The 19,703-nt window shown below is 42.2% G+C and overlaps 1 protein-coding gene across 3 annotated transcripts; it reads left to right on the plus strand.

Moving 5' to 3' along the window:
* Window positions 1-2,878: 2,878 nt before the first annotated feature.
* Window positions 2,879-19,657, plus strand: klhl21 (kelch-like family member 21). Of its 3 annotated transcripts, none has more exons than XM_014136077.2 (5): window positions 2,879-2,964; window positions 10,721-11,845; window positions 16,409-16,820; window positions 17,082-17,154; window positions 17,337-19,657. In XM_014136077.2, exons 2-5 carry the CDS (start codon window positions 10,771-10,773, stop codon window positions 17,661-17,663), a joined length of 1,887 nt encoding a protein of 628 aa, XP_013991552.1. In that variant the 5' UTR covers window positions 2,879-2,964; window positions 10,721-10,770; the 3' UTR covers window positions 17,664-19,657. The 3 variants fall into 3 exon arrangements, with proteins under 3 accessions (XP_013991552.1, XP_013991550.1, XP_013991551.1); XM_014136075.2 differs by lacking the exon at window positions 2,879-2,964 and adding an exon at window positions 3,470-3,656; XM_014136076.2 differs by lacking the exon at window positions 2,879-2,964 and adding an exon at window positions 10,350-10,554.
* Window positions 19,658-19,703: the final 46 nt, after the last annotated feature.

The raw sequence follows: 19,703 nt of genomic DNA on the forward strand, positions 1-19,703 counted from the left end.
CCTGGGGCTCCATGCAAGATCTCACCTTGTGGAGTTGCAATGAGCATGAGAATGGTGAGGAATCAGCCCAGAACTACACGGGAGGATCTTGTCAATGATCTCAAGGCAGCTGGGACCATAGTCACCAAGAAAACAATTGGTAACACACTACGCCGTGAAGGACTGAAATCCTGCAGCGCCTGTTCAAGAATACATATACATGCCCGTCTGAAGTTTGCCAATGAATATCTGAATGATTCAGAGGACAACTGGTGAAAGTGTTGTTGTCAGATGAGACCAAAAGGGAGCTCTTTGGCATCAACTCAACTCGCCGTGTTTGGAGGAGGAGGAATGCTGCCTATGACCCAAGAACACCATCTCCACCGTCAAACATGGAGGTGAAAACATTATGCTTTGGGCGTGTTTTTCTGCTAAGGGGACAGGACAACTTCACCGCATCATTTGACGGGGCCATGTACTGTCAAATCTTGGGTGAGAACATCCTTCCCTCGCCAGGGCATTGAAAATGGGTCGTGGATGGGTATTCCAACACACGGCCAAGGCAACAAAGGAGTGGCTCAAGAAGAAGCACATTAAGGTCCTGGTGTGGCCTAGCCAGTCTCCAGACCTGAATCCCATAGAAAATCTGTGGAGGGAGCTGAAGGTTCGAGTTGCCAAACGTCAGCCTCGAAACCTTAATGACTTGGAGAAGATCTGCAAAGAGGAGTGGGACAAAATCCCTCCTGAGATGTGTGCAAACTTGGTGGCCAACTACAAGAAACGTCTGACCTCTGTGATTGCCAACAAGGGTTTTGCCACCAAGTACTAAGTCATGTTTTGCAGAGGGGTCAAATACTAATTTCCCTCATTAAAATGCAAATCAATTTATAACATTTTTGACATGTGTTTTTCTGGATATTTTTGTTGTTATTCTGTCTCTCACTGTTCATATAAACCTACCATTAAAATTATAGACTGATCATTTCTTTGTTAGTGGGCAAACGTACAAAATCAGCAGGGGATCAAATACTTTTTTCCCCACTGTGTACACTACAGTTCAAAAGTTTCAGGTCACTTAGAAATGTCCTTGTTTTTGAAAGAAAAGCAATATTTTGTCAATTGAAATAGCATCAAATTGATAAGAAATACAGTGTAGACATTGTTAATGTTGTAAATGACTATTGCAGCTGGAAATGGCAGATTTTTAATGGAATATCTACATAGGCGTACAGAGGCCCATTATCAGCAACCATCACTCCTGTGTTCCAATGGCACGTTGTGTTAGCTAATCCAAGTTTATCATTTTAATTGATCATCGCTCAGTCTCTCATCCTCCTGGTTTTGACCCTGTGCTGTCTCTGAACCTGCCTGCCTGACCACTCTGCCTGAGCCTGCCTGCTGTCCTGTACCTTTGCCCCACTACTCTGGATTATTGACCCCTGCCTGCCTTGACCTGTCGTTTGCCTGCCGCTATTGCTGTATTAAACATTGTTACTTCAACAGTCTGCATCTGGGTCTTACCTTCATACCTGATAGTAATTGATCAATGGGGCGGCAGCGTAGCCTAGGGGTTAGAGTGTTGGACTAGCAACCGAAAGGTTGCAAGATCAAATCCCCAAGGTACAAATCTGTCGTTCAGCCCCTGAACAAGGCAGTTAACCCACTGTTCCTAGGCTGTCATTGAAAATAAGAATTTATTCTTAACTGACGAGAAAACACTTTTGCAATTATGTTAGCACAGCTGAAAACTGTTGTTCTGATTAAAGAAGCAATAAAACTGGCCTTTAGACTAGTTGAGTATCTGGAGCATCAGAATTTGTGGCTTCGCAAAACACCAGTCTCAACAGTGAAGAGGCGAACCCAGGATGCTGGCCTTCTAGGCAGAGTTCCTCTGTCCAGTGTCTGTGTTCTTTTGTCCATCTTAATCTTTTATTTTTATTGGCCAGTCTGAGATATGGCTTTTTCTTTGCAAGTCTGCCTCGAAGGCCAGCATCCCGGAGTCGCCTCTTCACTGTTGACGTTGAGACTGGTGTTTTGCAGGTACTATTTAATGAAGCTGCCGGTTGAGGACTTGTGAAGTGTCTGTTTCTCAAACTAGACACTCTAATGTACTTGTCCTCTTGCGCAGTTGCGCCTCCCACTCCTCTTTCTATTCTGATTAGAGCCAGTTCGCACAGTTCTGTGAAGGGAGTAGTACACAGTGTTGTACGAGATCTTCAGTTTCTTGACAATTTCTCGACCCCTTCCTTTCCAGAGGGAGGGGGGCGCTTCTAATAAATAAAATGTACATTTTATAACAAAAGCATAACTAAATGTTGACAATTCATGTGTGCAATATGGTTTAATTTGCAACAGATTCTCTCAATTTAAATTTAAAAAAAATAGCCCATAACTGCATGATGCAGATTCAAGCAACAGCATGAAGAAGACACCAAAAAAATTGATTGTTAAGGAGAAATATGGTGATAAAAAAATATATATTTATCCAGTAGTTTTTAGGTTTTAGGTTCTTGCTACATTGTATGTAACCACATTGTAACAAGTTGTGAATGTCACACTGTGCCAACTACTGTATCCAATGAGGAGCATTTGGCACAGGGTCAGTGCAAATTTTTGAAACTTGTTACGTCCATACCCTAAAACGTAACCCTACCCTGACCCTAAAAATAACCCTTACCTAATCCTAATCCTAACCCTTACCTTAAACCTTTTTAAATGTTAGCTTCAAAGGGGTAGGAACTTTCAAAGGATCCCGGATAGTACAGGCCTTTGGCACAGTAGGTGGCGGCATGCACCCTAAACGTTTGTTTTTGTGTGAACCGTCACTATACGAAGAAGACGAAGAAGAAGAGGAGGAAGAAGAAGAAGAAGAAGAAGAAGAAGAAGAAGAAGAAGAAGAAGCAGAAGCACGTTTGGAGGCTGTACCAGAGAGGAAGAGTCGAAGCGAGAGGGATAACTGGGCCCAAAATGTATCATCTCCAGCAGGTGGCGGTTTTTCGTTTTTTTCACTCACCAAGCGAGGAGTTTTTGGGTGGTCAATGTGTGTCGAATTTGGTGAACGACACATGTAATGGTTTATTTGCTACGTGTGGCTTATTTGATCAAATATACGTTTCGTAATGATTAGGTTGTTACGAGTGTACTGATATAAGTAGGAGAGGTGACATCCCGGCCACTTTGAGAAAAAAACAACACTTTATTGGGGAGTTATGCCTGGTCGTCACTAGTTACCTTAGCCACAAGTCATTTTCCTAACATTTATCACGCTGCTGACCTTATGCCTAACCCTAACTTTCAATGAAGACGAAAAAGCAAATGTATTTTATTTTATTCATCTTTACGATATAGACAATTTTGACTTTGTGGCTTTGGTAACCAGTGGAAACAGTTGTACCTGTTGTTCACATGCTTCTGCCCTCTCATTGGCTAGAAAGATCTTGCCTCCTGCCTTCCATTTTTGAAGACATTTATTTTCATGGTTAGAGCGGCCACTAGAGTATCTGGGAAATATAATGGATAATCTGTGGCTGTCCCAATTCTTCACACGACGCTGGATCATGGCGCAGATAACTGGAGAAGAGAAGCAACATCAAAGTTTATTTTCAGATAGGAAACGTAAACAAATGTAAATCTTTTAAAACTATAACCCATTCGTTGACTAGAATACGTTACATTTGGTAAGTGTATTTACTTAATGATTTATATATTTTATGTCTGCGAAGAAGGATTTGTTTTTCCACTATGGAAAGGAGACCGTCGTGATTGGACAGTATGCTGACATTAAATAATAATGGAGTTCTACATGATTTAGGAGGTGGTATATGCTGTTATATCGCATAAACAAAGACATGGGTAACTCGTAGGATACTTGTCAACCTTTAATAGTTTTCCTTGTTTATAATGAACAGAATCTAATGCGGATTAGGCCTACTCAGGGGCGACATGCACCCCAAAAATCGGAGGGGGCACAAAGTGAATGCCTGTGTGGTAGCCCCCGTCCATAAATGTGATAATTTTCCATTCAAACACCTGAAACAGCTTTTTCATGCAATGTAGAGCAATAATCATTATGCCCAATTCTATGTCTGTATCCTCCTGACTGGTTATTTTTTTTACGAAACTAAATATGCTTATCTGCATCTCTGCTAAAATCTGGGTAAAAGATTTAAAGGAATTTCAGTGTTATTCAGTAATTTACAGGGTTCGCGTTAAAACAATTCTGCGTTTTTCACACAGGAAAAAAAATATAAAACACACAAGAAATATCTTATACAATATTATTCTTATTGTAATTTCTACTCAGCATCAGACTAATTTTGTGTTTCAGTTACACTTCTCCGCTCTGAGAATTCACCAACAGGCATTCTATCAGCAGACAGCGCTCTGATTGATGTGGAGCTACTTTTCTCTCAGTGTAGCCTTCATTTCTTTGGTAAAATGCAAGATTGATTTCAACCAAAACACTAGGAAATGTAGCTGGCTACATTCTTTCTATGATAAACATTAGAAATATGTGCATCGTTTTTGCGAAAGATACCTTGCTTTTTCATTGTAAGCTCATGTGTGGCTGCTAGCCAATAGCATTGCACTTCTGTTGTTATCTGATGAAAATGAAGCTATTTTCAGCCGAACGTGTTCTACTAATGTATTATCTGTGTATGAAAACTATAGTTGCATGCCCCTGATCACTATTGAAGCAAACATTTTTTGCTTTTGACTTTCAATATAAAACACAGGAGAAATGGTTTAAAACACCATTTTTTGTTTTGAAATTGCATACTTTTCTAACGTCTACCAACCTTGCCAGCAGGCATGCCAGCTAAGATAGTTAGACAAGCTAGTTGCCTAAAGTTCAGCCTGTTACCATGGTTACGTCATGGATTTTCAGTCTGGCTGAAGTCGCCTTACAAAAGATGCTATAGTCTCTACAAGCCAGAATGTTGAATAACATTATTATTATTATTATATTGGCAGTAGGAGGTGGAGATAGGGTATCCACAGGAAAGTTGTTTACCCAGGAAAGTGTTTACCCAACTTTTTGCGACGCCGGTAGGTTCTGTCGCTTGTATTTTCTATCTCTTGACGCGTTGCACCTGGTGCACAATAATTACACCTTTCAAACCAATACATTTTTCCACCAACTTTAGCATCCCGACAAATTTTTGTCAACTTTTCTTTATAAATGAAAGGTATTGCCGGAGACAAAGACTTTACTTTTATTTCCGCCAACCGATCTAGTCATGATTGCGGTAAAGTTCTGCCTACGGTTTAGTATGAAATGCAGCCTTAATGCTTAATTGGCATGCACTACGCTCTTAAGCGCTTAATGGTTGCTAGGCATGTTACTTCATCCATCTCTTCGCATAGCCCACCACATGCACTGTTTTCTTAACCACAACTGGATGGATCCATAAATAATTACTGTGTGGAATGAAGTAGGCTAATGCAATTGAAGGCATCAAATTGTTCCTTACTGAAACTCCCAAAGTCATCCAATTGTGTGGTCAACTATTCCAGCACCGTTTCAGCTGCTTTGAGACAAGCATGTGGACTGTCTTGATCAATCAATGTCAGATTTTTATTTTCACTGAATCTCTTTTTGAATATTTGTTAGCTAGCATTGCTACAGCCATATTGTAGCCTAAGTTGAGGTGAGTGCTGCTCATGATCATCTTGTTTAGTTGGCTCATTTATTTGCACTGATCAACGTTTAGCCAGCATGTTATGTAGCTTAACAAGTGGATTATTTTGCTCTTTACTTGCAGTAGTTTAGTAGTTTAGGCCTACTCCCGACCAAAAGACTGTTACTTGTCTTAATCAATCCAATGTGATCTTGCCAAGTGGCTAGGAGCTAGTATTTCACAGAAAGAAAAAAAAGTAATAATAAAGAAATGAATGTTTATTTTCTTTAACAGGACAAATCTGATTGGGCACGTGCCTCTGGGCCTACTGTCTGTACTGCTAGAAAGAAAAAAAAGATTCATGCCGTGGGGTTTATGATATTGTAGTAATGTAGTCTTGATACATTTCTTTGTATCATAAATTGAAACACTTGCATGGATTTGGGTTGGTGAACTACATTGTAAACATTTACATTTTTTTTTTTACATTTTAGTCATTTAGCAGACACTCTTATCCAGAGCGACTTACAGTAGTGAATGCATACATTTCATGCATTTTTTTTGTACTGGCCCCCCGTGGGAATCGAACCCACCATGCTGGCGTTGCAAACACCATGCTCTACCAACTGAGCCACAGGGGCCCTGCAGAGAGAGGTTCACTGAAGTCTGAACTGAAAGCAGGGAATTGATCCGTGCAATAGTATTTTTGTTGCAGGTGCTGTACATGTGCATTTAGGAGGAACAGTTGGCTGTAGATATGGCTCTGACTATGAACATTATTCTAATCCATCACCTGTACACTTACTTACACAATCTCACCACGCACACACCCACCACTTATGCCGCTGCCATACTATTTATTATTATTTATCCTGCTACCAGTCTCCTAATCCCTGCCTATATCTACCTCAATACTCTAGTATCCCTGCACATTGTAAATGTGGTACTGGCACGGACCCTGTATATACTGTAGCTGGTCTCTTACTTCATGTGTTTCTTTTATTAATTATATTTTGTTATTAGTTATACTTTTTTGATATTGAATACTGCACTGTTGGGTACGGCTTGCCAGTTAAGCATTTCACTGTACTTGTGCATGTGACAAATAGAACATGAACTTGAACTCGCCTTTTATGGAAAAGTACTTTAAGGTTATAGGTTGGTGAGCAAAGACAATGTGCTATCAGTCAGCATACAAGGCTTTGCCCTCCACCACTCCACCCAGTGTTACTCTTATCTAAGTAGCCCCACCACATTCAAGGCTCAAACTGTCCCTCTTCTCTCCAGATGGAATGTGAAAGTGCTTGACTGGGTTTGTTGCCTTTTTAAATCCAGGCTGCATGGGGATCAGCTGTGGAGAACACGGAGCTTTAGCTCGCTCCACTCTGTTGGTTCTCCAGGCCCCTAGTATGCAGGCCCTGCAGCATCTGTGTTGTCACGGACGTTTACCTACCAGGTGCAATATTAGCCTGGTCCCAGCTCGGTCTTGCCAAACCATATGATGTGGCAATTAGAGAGCACTAACAGATCTGCGACCAGATCTGCGGCTTATATTGGCCTGCTGGTGGCTAGTACTTTTTTAAATGTATCCTGGGTTTCTAATCACTGTTCTTTTTATTTTTTGTATATTATTTATAGCTCAGTTTAAGTGATGACTAGGCACTTTATGGAACCATGGTTTTGGTGTTGGTTTTGAACTGAGAGTAATTAGGTATAGGATTTTGCTTCTTTGGTGTTTACCAGGGCCTACCAGTAGGGGGCCAACAGAATATGTTGTTGTTTTGGCTGAGTAGTGAAGTAGGACCCACTGGAAGGAAACAGTTCAGTCTGGTTTTGATTTACCCTAACCATGTACACAGAATAGGCCAAGCTTCCAAATAAACATTTCAGAGCTGGATTTGAAGACTTTCTGAAACCACACTTCATAACATAATGACTCTTTTGGCTGTAGGCACACATTCATGGAGATCAATGTTCTTCTTTCCAGGATCACTGGGGAGGATTTTTGAAAAAACATTTTGTTTACGGTTTCACTCTGCAGCTTCAGGATGCGTGCCATATTATGTTTCTAGAAAAATAACCTAAAGAAGAATTTCAGGCTGAAAGTGAGGCCTTGTTCTTCTATGTTCTTAACAAATTGTTTGTGACCATGTGGTCTGACATTTTCCTCTTGGTATTTTGAACAGTCATTGGTGTCAACAAGTGTATTTAGAAGGAAATGACACATAGCAATTAATCTATTACAACTATATTACCAAGCTTAGCTCATCAGCCATTCCCCATTTCCACCCAAGAAAAATAGTCCAGCAACTTATTAGATGACGACTGGCTTTTTATTGAGAACTATGACTGACCGTGTTGGTCCTATCTTAGGAAGTATGACCTCCTTGGTGAAACCCCCTAACTATAGAGCATAATTCAAGTTCCTAGTTCCTGGGCCAGCCACACAGGCCACTACTGTTATGAAACGTGGTGAGGGTGGTGGCATGTATCATCCACGTTTGCCAATAAACATAAAATGCTTCCTGTGTGGGTTGGTGGGTAGGTTCTAGTCACATGGTGCCTGATGGTCACAATACTCTCTCTGTATTCCTCTCCTGGTCCTGACATACCAGCCAGTTAGTCCACCGACCTCTGCTCTTTCCTTCCACCCACCTCTGCTCTCTCCCTCGCTCTGAGTGAAGGCTATCGCTTTCACTCTGCTATTCTAGGTTGGTAAACACTACTCGTAAATTGCTTAATACCTGTCTCGGGTCTTTGGAAATCACTTACCTACTCTCTATGTTGTGTCCCACAGAGATAGTACTAACATGTATGTTTGTCAAAAAACAGTGTTGTTCATGTACAGTTACAGAGTATCCAGCTAGCACATAACGTTCTGAGAACCATATCTTTCTTAGAGCTTGGTGAGAGCGTGGTTGTCCTATGTTTTATTTTGCATTCAACCTTCCCACAACTTTCTGGGAATGGTGCAGGATAGTTGCTTGGCTTTTGAACATTCTCAGCACATTTAGGGAATGTAAACAAAACAACTTTATTTTCTTGACATTTCATTACCAGACGAATTCCAGGGATAGAGAACAGAAAATCATAGGTTTGAATCTCACTGATACCGTGTCACAATCAAAAAAACTGTTCACATGATTAATGTCTAAGCAAATTCATTTCCGTGTCCTACAGTATCTGTGCTTGAAATTCAAAACAGTTAACCCAAACTAAGCAAGCAGTGTTTCTTAAAAGTCTTATTGAAACATGTTCTCAGAACATTATTGAATTACCTTCAAATAACCTATAATTTCTGTTCTCAGAACATTCAAAAAACCTCCAAGGAAAACTTTCAGGGAACCATAGTAGAACGTTCTCAGAACCTCCCTGCAAACTAAAAATGTACGTTCTCAGAACTGGCAAAATGTTTACCTCCGTTCTCAGAATGTAAAAAAAAAAGTTGAGTTTTACTGGTCAGGAAACTTATGGCTAATAATAATGCTGTACTATAGGAGTTATAGCCTAGCACATTGACTTCATAGACGTATGTAGAATTGGTGAACCAGATCCTAGTACAGTACAAGGAAATGCAATTATCCCTTTCAACCTGAAACAATCACTTACCCAGAAGTATTAAAGGGCAGAGCTAGGCAGACTCTAGAGCAGGTTTCAGACCTCTGTAGAGTATGCTAACCTTTAGGGGGCCCACTCTGTCCTTGGGGGGAGTTGGTTTCATTGCTCACCGACTGACTGCTGGCTGCATTGTTGAATCCTGGTGTGGAATGTGAGCTGTGTGCTCCACTGAGGTTCTACACTCTGCATCTTTTGTTTTTTTTGTGCCATGGAAGGCCTTTATGAAGCTCGTCTCTGTAAAGACCTGTGTATTTTAAGTAGACATGATTTTCCTGTAATCCCACCTGGAATCATGTCTGATACTAATAGCCATGAATCCATCCCAAAGATTTGACTGAACCTTCAGATGACTGGTTGTTGTTGAAGCTCCCCAATGACATAACATGTAGAATAGCATTGATGATGAGTCCACTTCCGTGTCGATGTTCAATATGAATTGTACAATTTGACCTGATAATCGTCTTACAAATAGGCTAAGTCTAGAAGATTACAGATTTAAAGGCAACATTAGCAAGAAATAACTTTCCAGTAAGAAACCAGCGGCTTCTATTTAAATGTGTGAATCTTGTGACTCAGTTTTAAACCAGCTCCTAAAACGTTGTAACATTTTCTTTTGAGACTCCCTCCTTGTCATGGATGTTCTCCTTATTAGAGCAGACTTGTTATAACTTTTCGGTGCGAAACCAGGGAGCTCTCCTTATGTTGTGGCATGCTAGGTGATTAATAGTTTTACAACAGTTTTCAGAGAACTGTGAGACTTTCTTTTTGTCAAGTAGGTATTTCTTGTGTTTGGCCTGGTTAGAACACATGGTTGCTTTTGACTGTCTGGTGTTTTTAACAAGATGATTTGTGGGTATTATGACAGGGAGTGCAATGTTTGGGTCTGAGGGTGACTGTCAGCAGGCCAGTGGCAGGCTGGCTGGCTGGCTTGCAGGCTGGCTCTAGTTCGACACTAACTTCGGGGGGGCTGATAGGAGGACGTACGTTAGGCAGACAGAGATATGGGAGTTGAGGTAATCCACAACGTATTAGGCGTACTCCACACACACACACACACACACACACACCCTCCCCACACAGTGGAAATGGACACTGCCTGTCAGTGTATTTATAGACCCAGAGCTCTCTTTCTTAAACACGGACAGGGAGCTGCTCATAGTCACTGGAGCTGTCCAAATTGCAGTGGTACCTTCTAGAACACAGGCAACTGTTTTTTTCACTGTTGTTTTCCTGTTTTAATTTGCCCAGTAGGTCTCATCAGGCAGGGGGATCCTCATCGTTGGTTTTACTGTAATTTAGCTAGTTGTTATTTGTGTTGAAAATACCACCGGTTTCTGTAAGTAGCCTGCCTTGCTAACTCTGTTGAATTCTTACAGTGTTGCTTATTTATTTAATGTGTTTTTGGTTTGTAGGATATGTATTAAGAGTATGGTACAGTGAGTGAATCTGAACCGTTAAGAAGTGATTGTAAGAGAAATGATAATGCTGTTTCTGTTTTTCAGATTAACCCAGTCTTCTGAGTACAACCTCTTTGAGATATCCAAACAGAGAGATGGAGGGAGGAGTGATGAACAGAGGGGGGTTAGAGGGAGGAGTGACATCTGAGAAGCCAGTGATCCAGACGCAGCCGTCCACGCTGCCCTTCTTCGACACGGCCCATGCCTTCAACCTTCTCCGGGGGATCCACGAGCTCCGTGCCGAACGCAAGTTCTTCGACATCACTCTGTGCGCCGAGGGCCAGGAGTTCCACTGCCACCGCACCGTGTTGGCCGCAGCCAGCACCTACTTCAGGGCCATGTTCGCCGGGACATTGAGAGAGAGCGCCATGGACCGTGTGGTCCTTCACGAGGTGTCTGCTGAACTGCTGGGCCTGCTGGTGGACTTCTGTTATACAGGCCGAGTCACAGTCACCCAGGATAATGTAGATCTTCTGTTGAAGACTGCTGACCTGTTCCAGTTCCCCTCGGTCAAAGAGGCCTGCTGTGCCTTCCTTGAGCAGAGGTTAGACGTCTCCAACTGCCTGGAGATCCAGGACTTTGCCGAGGCCTACGCTTGCCGTGATCTAGCCGTCAGCGCACGCCGCTTTGTCCTCAAGAACATTGTGGATCTGGCCAAAGGCAAGGACTTTGAGCGGTTGCCCTGGAAACGTTTGCTGGAGTTTGTGTCGGACGACGCGCTGTGTGTGGACAAGGAGGAGACGGCCTATCAGATTGCGGTGCGCTGGCTCAAAGCAGACCTACAGAGGCGGCTCCACTACTGGCCCGAGCTGCTGCAGCAGGTCAGACTACCCTTCGTGCGCCGGTTCTATCTACTCGCCCACGTGGAGAGCGACCCACTGGTCTACCTCTCCCCCTCCTGCCTGAGAATGGTGAGTGAGGCCCGGAGCTTCCAGTCGTGTGAGTACGACCGCCACGACAGACCCTGCCAACGCATGCGGCCACGGCCCTCAACCGGACTGGCGGAGATCCTGGTAGTGGTGGGAGGCTGTGACCAGGACTGCGATGAGCTGGTCACTGTGGACTGTTACAACCCTCAGACTGGACAGTGGCGCTATCTGGCTGAGTTCCCTGATCACCTGGGAGGGGGCTACAGTATAGCTGCCCTGGGCAACGATATGTATGTCACAGGTAAGTTGACAATGTCCTGACATACTGTACACTCTTTCCCACACTATTTAAGTTTTGGTAACACTTATCATTAAGGTGTACTTTATAATGGATTTATGATGGTATTAAGTAGTTTTACATGTGACAAAGTATAAAAGGTATTGGAGTTTGATTTTACTGGATATAGCAGCATATCATCTTTTAATATTTAACACAGGCTATATGTTTAAACACATTATTGTATCCAGCTATAATCTACATTGAGTTTAACTTTACAATGGACTGCAGTGTACATATGTGGTTACAGTTGCTGTGTGGTGTCTTAGTCACTCTGTTACCAGAATGCTCTGCAGCTTTCCAGCCATTTTGCATCTTATGAAATAGCAGGCAGGCAGTGTGAGTATAAATAAACCACAGCAGCTAGCTACTCTTGCTATATGTGAGAGAGAAGAGAATTGTGGTGAGTTAGCTAGGGGGGGGAAATATGGTGTCCTGCTAAGACTGCAGCAGTGGTCCATGGGCTCATCACTGAGAGACAGACCTGGATTCACATCAAATATTTATATATACACTAGATGACTGACACTGTTTAGAGCCACTGTTCCTCCATCTTGGCACTCCCCCACTATTGTAAAAAGTATTTTGGAAGATATAGGAATGCAGTTATTAATGTCTACATTTGTTTTTCCATGTTTATACTATTACAGACACCTTAATGCATAGTTTAGAAATTATACTGAACATAAATATAAACGCAACATGCAACAATTTCAACGATTTAACTGAGTTACAGTTCATAAGGAAATCAGTTAATTGAAATAAATAAATTAGGCCCTAGTCTATGGATTTCACATGACTGGGCAGGGGCGCAGCCATGGGTAGGCCTGGCTCTCAAGTGGGGAGCCAGGCCCAGCCTATCAGAATGAGTTTTTCCACACAAAAGAGCTTTATTACAGACAGAAATACTCCTCCACAAAACACCAGTCTCAACGTCGACAGTGAAGAGGCGACTCCAGGATGCTGGCCTTCTAGGCAGAGTTGCAAAGAAAGCCATATCTCAGACTGGCCAATAAAAAAATTAAGATGGGCAAAATAACACAGATGCCTAGAAGGCCAGCATCCTGGAGTCGCTTCTTCACTGTTGACGTTGAGACTGGTGTTTTGCGGGTACTATTTAATGAAGCTGCCAGTTGAGGACTTCTGAGGCGTCTGTTTTTCAAACTAGACACTCTAATGTACTTATCCTCTTGCTCAGTTGTGCACCAGGGCCTCCCACTCCTCTTTCTATTCTAGTTAGAGACAGTTTGCTCTGATCTGTGAAGGGAGTAGTACGAGATCTTCTGTTTCTTGGCAATTTCTCGCATGGAATAGCCTTCATTTCTCAGAACAAGAATAGACTGACGAGTTTCAGAAGAAAGTTCTTTGTTTCTGGCCATGTTTGAGCCTGTAATCGAACCCACGAATGCTGATGTTCCAGATACTCAACTAGTCTGAAGAAGGCCAGTTTTATTGCTTCTTTAATCAGAACAACAGTTTTCAGCTGTGCTAACACAATTGCAAAAGTGTTCTAATGATCAGTTAACCTTTTAAAATGATAAACTTGGATTAGCTAACACAACGTGCCATTGGAACACAGGAGTGATGGTTGCTGATAATGGGCCTATGTACGCCTATATTCCATTTAAAAATCAGTCGTTTCCAGCTACAATAGTCATTTACAACATTTAAATGTCTACACTGTATTTCTGATCAATTTGATGTTATTTTAATGGACAAAAAGTGTTTTTCTTAGAAATGTCTTCTTTTTTTTTTTTTTTAAGTGACCCCAAACTTTTGAATGGTAGTGTACATCATTGGTTCAAATACAATTTGAAATCTGTATTATACTTTGAGTATGTATTTGAAGCTGCCTGTAGTGATAGACATGCAGGGTTTGCCATTTTGGGACTTTTGTTTTGTTAAGCCAGACAAGCTCAATCAAGCACATATAACATATTGGAAGTGATTTTAAATAGTAGGCTACTTAAACCCAGGTCTAAATGAGGGGCAATCATCATTACGGAGTGGCCTTCAGGTTCAGGAGAAGACAGTGTTTCCACTGAGAAAACATCCCAGGCCCTCGAACACTGCCTGTAATTCTGGTCAGTGATAGGGGTCATAAATCATTAGCAGTGCTCTCATACGTACCATCTCTGGCAGCAGGATCAGAAGGAGCAAATGGCTGCAGCACAGGACACATGATTGGGGAATGGGCTGGTTTTATGAAAGGTGTCTTCATGCTGACAGGTTGATTTAGTAGGGTACCTTTGATTCAACGTCCTTGTGGCAATATTGTCATTACATCTATACGGACACAGAATGTGAGTACAGCACATGGCCAGGAAACTGAAAGAAGATATTGCATTTGATTAAAGTATTGAAATTGTATATCCCCATTTAGCTGTTGCGAAAGCAGCAGCTGCTCTTCCTGGGGTCCACATGAAACATGACATAATACAGAACTTTAATAGACAAGAACAGCTCAAGGACAGAACTACATCAATTTTTAATAAGTCACACGTAGCCTACATATCAATACATAGACACAAACTATCTAGGTCAAATTGTTGTGCCATGAGGTGTTGCATTATCTGTTTTTTGAAACCAGGTTTGCTTTCATTTGGAAAATGAGATGGAACGGAGTTTCATGCAATAATGGCTCTGTATAATACTGTACGCTTTCTTGACTATGTTCTGGATTTGTGGAAAGACCCCTGGTGGGATGTCTGGTGGGCTCGTAGCGTTATTCTGTTTCCAAGTTATTCATCATGTAAAAAAACTGCAAATATTGTGGAGGGCCACTTCCACATAAAGCTGATACCCAGATCTCATGTCAGGTTGACCTCTTGGGGATTTCCTCTCTGCTCGAACAGCAAAGGGTTTTCAATAAGCACCACAGTGCATTCGGAAAGTATTCCGACCCCATTACTTTTCCCACATTTTGTTACGTTACAGCCTTATTCTAAAATTTATGAAATTGTTTTTCTCATCAATCTACACACAATACCCCATAATGACGATGCAAAAACAAACTTGACATTTTTGCAAATTTATATTTAAAAAAATGAAATATCACAGTTACATAAGTCATCAGACCCTTTACTCGGTACTTTGTTAAAGCGCCTTTGGCAGCAATTACAGCTTCAAGTCTTCTTGGGTATGATGTTACAAGCTTGGCATACCTGTATTTGGGGAGTTTCTCACATTCTTCTCTGCAGATTCTCTCAAGCTCTGTCAGGTTGGATGGGGAGCGTCGCTGCACAGCTATTTTCAGGTCTCTCCAGAGATGTTTGATCGGGTTCAAGTCCGGGCTCTGTCTGGGCCACTCAAGGACATTCAGAGACTTGTCCCGAAGCCATTCATGTGTTGTCTTGGCTGTGTGCTTAGGGTCATTGTCCTGTTGGAAGGTGAACCCTCGACCCAGTCTGAGGTCCTGAGCACACTGGAGCAGGTTTTCATCAAGGATCTCTCTCTGTACTTTGCTCCGTTCATCTTTCCCCTAGTCTCCCAGTCCCTGCCGCTGAAAAACATCCACACAGCATGATGATGCTGCCACCACCATGCTTCACCGTAATGATGGTGTCACGTAGTGACATGACATTTGGCATTCAGGCCAAAGGGTCAATCTTGGTTTCATCAGACCAGAGAATCTTGTTTCTCATAGTCTGAGAGTCTTTAGGTGCCTTTTGGCAAACTCCAAGCGGGCTGTCATGTGCCTTTTTTACTATGGAGTGGCTTCCATAAAAGCCTGACTGGTAGAGTGCTGCAGAGATGGTTGTCCTTCTAGAAGGTTCTCTCATCTCCACAGAGTAACTCTGGAGCTCTGTCAGAGTGACTATCGGGTTCTTGTTCACCTCCCTGACCAAGGCTCTTCTCCCCCGATTGCTCAGTTTGGCTGGGCAGCCAGCTCTAGGAAGAGTTTTGATGATTCCAAACTTCTTCCATTTAAGAATGATGGATGCCACTGTTCTTGGGAACATTCAATGCTGCAGAATTGTTTTGGTACCCTCCCCAGATCTGTGCCTCGACACTCCTGTCTAGGAGCTCTACGGACAATTCCATCGACCTCATGGCTTGGTTTTTGTTCTGACATGCACTGTTAACTGTTGGACCTTTTTATATAGAGGTGTATGCCTTTCCAAATCATGTCCAATCAATTGAATTTACCACAGGTGGACTCCAATCAAGTTGTAGAAACATCTCAAGGATGATCAATGGAAACTGGATGCACCTGAGCTCAATTTCGAGTCTCATAGCAAAGTGTCTAAATACTTTACTGAATACATAAGTTATTTATTTCTTTATTTTTGAAAACATTTCTAAAGACTTGTTTTCACTTTGTCATCATGGGGTATTGTGTGTAGATTGAGGAAAATGTTTTATTTAATTCATTTTAGCACAAGGCTGTAACGTAACAAAATATGGAAAAAATCAAGGGGTCTTAGTACATTCCGAATGCACTGTAGCTACTTGACTGCATATGAGGAACAGGATGTATTTTTGTGGATCTCTTCCATCTCTGACACCCTTCTCTCCTGTCCTTAGGAGGATCTGATGGTTCACGACTCTACGACGGCGTGTGGCGCTACAACTCCAGCGTCAATGAGTGGACCGAGGTGTCGCCCATGCTGAAAGCCCGGGAGTACCACAGTTCCTGTGTCCTCAAGGGCCAGCTGTACGTGGTGGCGCCAGACAGCACGGAGCGCTACGACCATGCGCTGGACTGCTGGGAGGCCCTGCCCCCCATGCTGCACGCCATGGACAACTGTTCCACCACCACCTGCAGGGGGCGCCTTTACGCCATTGGCTCCATGACCACCACGGGGGAGGATAACATGGCCATCCAGTGCTATGATTCGGAAGCCAATCGATGGACCCTAGTCAACTGTGGCGAGCTGCCGCCATGGTCCTTCGCTCCCAAAACGGTCACTCTCAATGGGCTCATATACTTTGTCAGGTGAGGAGAATATGGACAGGAATGTGCGACTGTATAAAAAAAAAAAAATACGTTTTTAATCTCAATGGGATCAACTTTATAACAGTTGGATGAGATTTTTTTTTTAATAACTCTACATAATGTGGTATTACATACAGGTCAATTATTCTGTACTAATGTTAAAAAATACTGCCTATCATCAGCAAACAGACAAAAGGAGGATGAATGGTATATGATTTTGGCTAGGCGTGACATTTCTCACTGTAGATTCTTGTGTTCTAGGGATGACTCGGCAGAGGTCGACGTCTATAACCCTCAGAAGAATGGATGGGACAAGATCAGCCCCATGACACAGGTATGTGACACACTCGAGGTGTTAAGTCTTATGGCTTGACACACTTTTTACATCAGCCTTGACAATAGTATTTCTTATCAAAATATGTAATGCATGTGTATCTGTAATTGCAGACTACACAAGTTTTGTTTTAAGATTGGCGTATTCTCAACTGATAATCACATTTTTTTCTCCTTCTTCAGGTCCATGTAGGAGGCAGTGTGGCAGCGCTGGGCGGTCGTCTCTTCGTGTCTGGTGGCTATGACAACACGTTTGAGCTGTCTGACGTGGTGGAAGCTTACGACCCCTCAACCCGTACCTGGACCCCCACGGGCCGCCTGCCCCAGCCCACCTTCTGGCATGGCAGCGTCAGTATCTTCCGCCAGTTCATGCCCGCCGTATCCAACACTTTCGAACCCATCGACCTGCCCGAGGCCAACTCCATCCACCTGCACCGACACCACCGCAACCAGGCCCTGCACAACCACAACCTCAATCTCAACCAGAACCACGACGTCAACCCAGTGTAACACACTACATGGACTAATGGTTCAGGGGATATCATCCTGACTGTTTCAGCCATTAGTGCCATTTTAGGTTTACTGTGAAAACATACACCTCATTATGATACTACAGACGGTAGAAAAACGTTATAGTGCACTCTGCTTATAGTGAATGCAGTTATAGTGATTAACTGCTTATAATGATCAAATGCATAGATGCATGGATGAGATCACTATAGGACTGTCATTACATTACACTGTGCCACTTCTGTGACAGAGCATGTGTGCAGTTGTGTCATCCCCATGTTATTTACTTGCCTGCCACTCTGTCAAAACTCACGATCAGTTTGCCTATTATTGACTGGACTAATAGACTGGCTGGGTATGAAGGTCTCATGTTGGGGAAAGCACAAGCTGCCCATACATGGGCATCTAGGGCAGGCAGTAGTAGTGTTTCGTCTTGATTACGGTTATATCATTTTATTTATTTTTTTACATAATCAAGTAACTATGGAGCTGTTTTCGGTTGTTTAGAGTGAGAGCCAACATCATCCTTCAGAATCAATAGCATGAGCCCATACATTCCAAAAGCCAACACAACCACAAAAAGGTTTTTGAGCACTTAACCAGATTTGATAACCGTTGAGAGATGTATCTGGAGATTTGTCCAGAGCTATACTGCTAGGAACCTGTTATGGAACCATAGGGTGGAATCAGAACATGGTTGCATATGATGCGACTGGGCTGATAGATTCCGTAGATGAGTTCTCATTCTATTTCTATATCCCTGTTTTATACCTGGTGCTAACATGGGTCCTTTGTCCTGATCTTGTCTACATTCTGATTGTGCAAACATTTCATGAAACGTGTCTACACATGGTATTAAAATGTCTGTTATTCGTCCAGGGCAGCAGAGCATTGGGCCAGTAACTGAAAGGTCACTTTTTCAAATCCCTGAGCTGGCAAAGTGGAAAAATCTGCTTTTCTGCCCTTGAGCAAGGCACCAACAATAACAACTGCTCCCCAGGCGCCTTGAACGTTAAGGCAGCTCCTCTCTGATTCAGAGGGGTTGGGTTAAATGCGTACGACACATTTCGGTTGAATGCATTCAGTTGTGCGACTGACTAGGTGTCACCTTTCCCACTGTGTCAGCATTGTGACCAGATTTCCTGGTCCCTTCCTTTTTATACAAATTATTTCATAGCTATTCTTTCAAAATAATATTGATTTATTGTAAGACATGTTGATCTAATCAGTTAATGGTCCCACCTGTCAATGATTTTAGAGGGCGGAATAATTATTATATAAATGGTTTCTCCGTCCAGATCTGTCTAGACTTGTAAGATATCCAGACACAATGCGCGTCTGACTACATCTGGAGGTAGGCAGGATGATCTGATCACAATCAGATCACAATGTGTCTTTTGATTATCTACACCTGTCTAAAAATGTGGGCACAATCAGAATGTGGACAAGATCTGGACAAAGGATGCAGGTATAAATGGGGCTAATGACAATATTCTATCAGATGCTGATCACCATTTTCCTCTCCCTCATCCGGACTGTGTTTCAGATTTTGTTGGCATGACTACCAATCTAGCCTGCATGAATTACTGGTCATATCTTTTCTTTGAAGATTGCCTTCATTATAGATGCTTTATTTTATTAGAATGGTTTAATTTTATTTATGAAAATGTATGTTTTTGTAGTGTTATTTCTGATTATGTTACAGTTTTTTCTATTGCAACAGGAGGCACAGGTACATATGAAAATAGATCATGGTAAAACAACCACTATCAACTGGAAGTAATAACACATTCTCAGCTTATTTCTGTAACATTGTTTGACTAAAGTCATTTTTAGTATTGTTTACTTTCATTAATGCTATTCTGTTTTTTGTGTTTTCTTAGTTTTCATACAAGTTGTTTGTGTTCAAACATTTTTGGGTTGGTATACTGTAGTGATGATGTCCTTACAGTGAGTGTTATCACAATAAAACTGCAGGCAGGACTGTTACTTCATTCTGTTTACCGCTTGACTTGATGATGCAAGACAATCCCATTCATT

This window comes from Salmo salar, chromosome ssa13 (genome assembly GCF_905237065.1).
Source record: "Salmo salar chromosome ssa13, Ssal_v3.1, whole genome shotgun sequence".
Lineage (NCBI taxonomy): Eukaryota > Metazoa > Chordata > Actinopteri > Salmoniformes > Salmonidae > Salmo > Salmo salar.